Source organism: Trichechus manatus, unplaced genomic scaffold (genome assembly GCF_000243295.1).
Source record: "Trichechus manatus latirostris isolate Lorelei unplaced genomic scaffold, TriManLat1.0 scaffold00334, whole genome shotgun sequence".
Lineage (NCBI taxonomy): Eukaryota > Metazoa > Chordata > Mammalia > Sirenia > Trichechidae > Trichechus > Trichechus manatus.
Genome location: NW_004444270.1, coordinates 302,777 through 303,927, shown reverse-complemented (window position 1 = coordinate 303,927; position 1,151 = coordinate 302,777). Strand labels below are relative to the sequence as shown.

The window sequence follows — 1,151 nt, the reverse complement described above, 5'->3', positions numbered from 1 at the left end:
CATACACACACACCACACACACACATGCAGAATGATTCATATTTAGAGAAATAAAGGTTCCTGAAACTATTGGAAATCAATTCACCCAAATTACAGTATGCCATTTCCTTTACACTTTCTTCACTTACTAGGTAATTGCAAACCACCCGTAACACAGCAAGTTGGTTCATAAGTGCTAGAAGATTCCAGGAGTTGTGGCTCAGGTGAGACATAGACCAAAGGTCTATAGGAGCTAGATTCAGGTTCCTGAAACTGGCTTTGCCTGAATTCACATTCCAGAGTTTGGCGATTCTTAGACACATAAGTCTTGGTTGGGCAACTCCTTGCCATGTAGCTCGCAGGCTGGCACCTCCAAACTACGCAGCCCATTTGCTGGCTGCTTTCTGACTGGCAAGACTGGGGAACCCACTCTGACGCTGCTGAAGCGGCTCCTGCTTGGCATGTTGTCCTTTCACAGGGCCTGGAATTAGTACTCGTTATCTGCACAACTCTGGGGAGGCAGGCGCTTTGCACACAGCTGTCCTCTGTGCACAAGTTCTGCTTACACTTCTTCAGTTGGTAACTGGTGGTTTCACTGCAGGCTTCTTGAAAGTTGTCCAGGAGCCAGGTTCTGCCATGGCAGCAGCTGGGTAAACAAAATCCATCTTCAAAAATTATAGGGTCAGTGCCATGTACGATGGCAGACAGTGGTGGGACATTATAGAAGCCCCTGAGTGAACGGCAGTAGCTGTGGGACATATTGCTAAGACCTTGATTGAAGTTGGTCATAAAGACGCAACATGCTGGGTTTGAAGATTAAATTCTTTGCTGCAGAGATTATATACTCAGAAAACTGGGTGTTGGCTTCTTCTTGAGACTTCTTTCCACCTCATTGCTTAAGCTAATTTGAAGGATACCATCTCATTAACACTTTGTTTAGTTATATATGAAGATGACATCTTACTAACAAAGAAGCAAGACCATTTTGAACTTTCAAAATGGCTTTCATCTTAATCCCACAGCTGACTCATCAGTCTAGGGTTTACTAAATACTAGTCTCAACATGCCACCCAAGCTAACTTTTTTCCCCACCTTGGTCACCATGACGCTCCATATTGGTGAATAGACAGTAAGGGATGCATGTGGAAACAGCCAACTAAATACTAGTTAAT

General features: G+C 44.0%; 1 protein-coding gene across 1 annotated transcript; it reads right to left on the bottom strand.

Annotated features, from left to right (window-relative positions):
* Window positions 1-120: 120 nt before the first annotated feature.
* On the bottom strand, window positions 121-738 carry LOC101347985 (keratin-associated protein 27-1). Its single transcript, XM_004390837.1, has one exon. The coding sequence runs from the start codon at window positions 736-738 to the stop codon at window positions 121-123; it is 618 nt and encodes a 205-aa protein (XP_004390894.1).
* Between the last annotated feature and the right edge of the window lie 413 nt (window positions 739-1,151).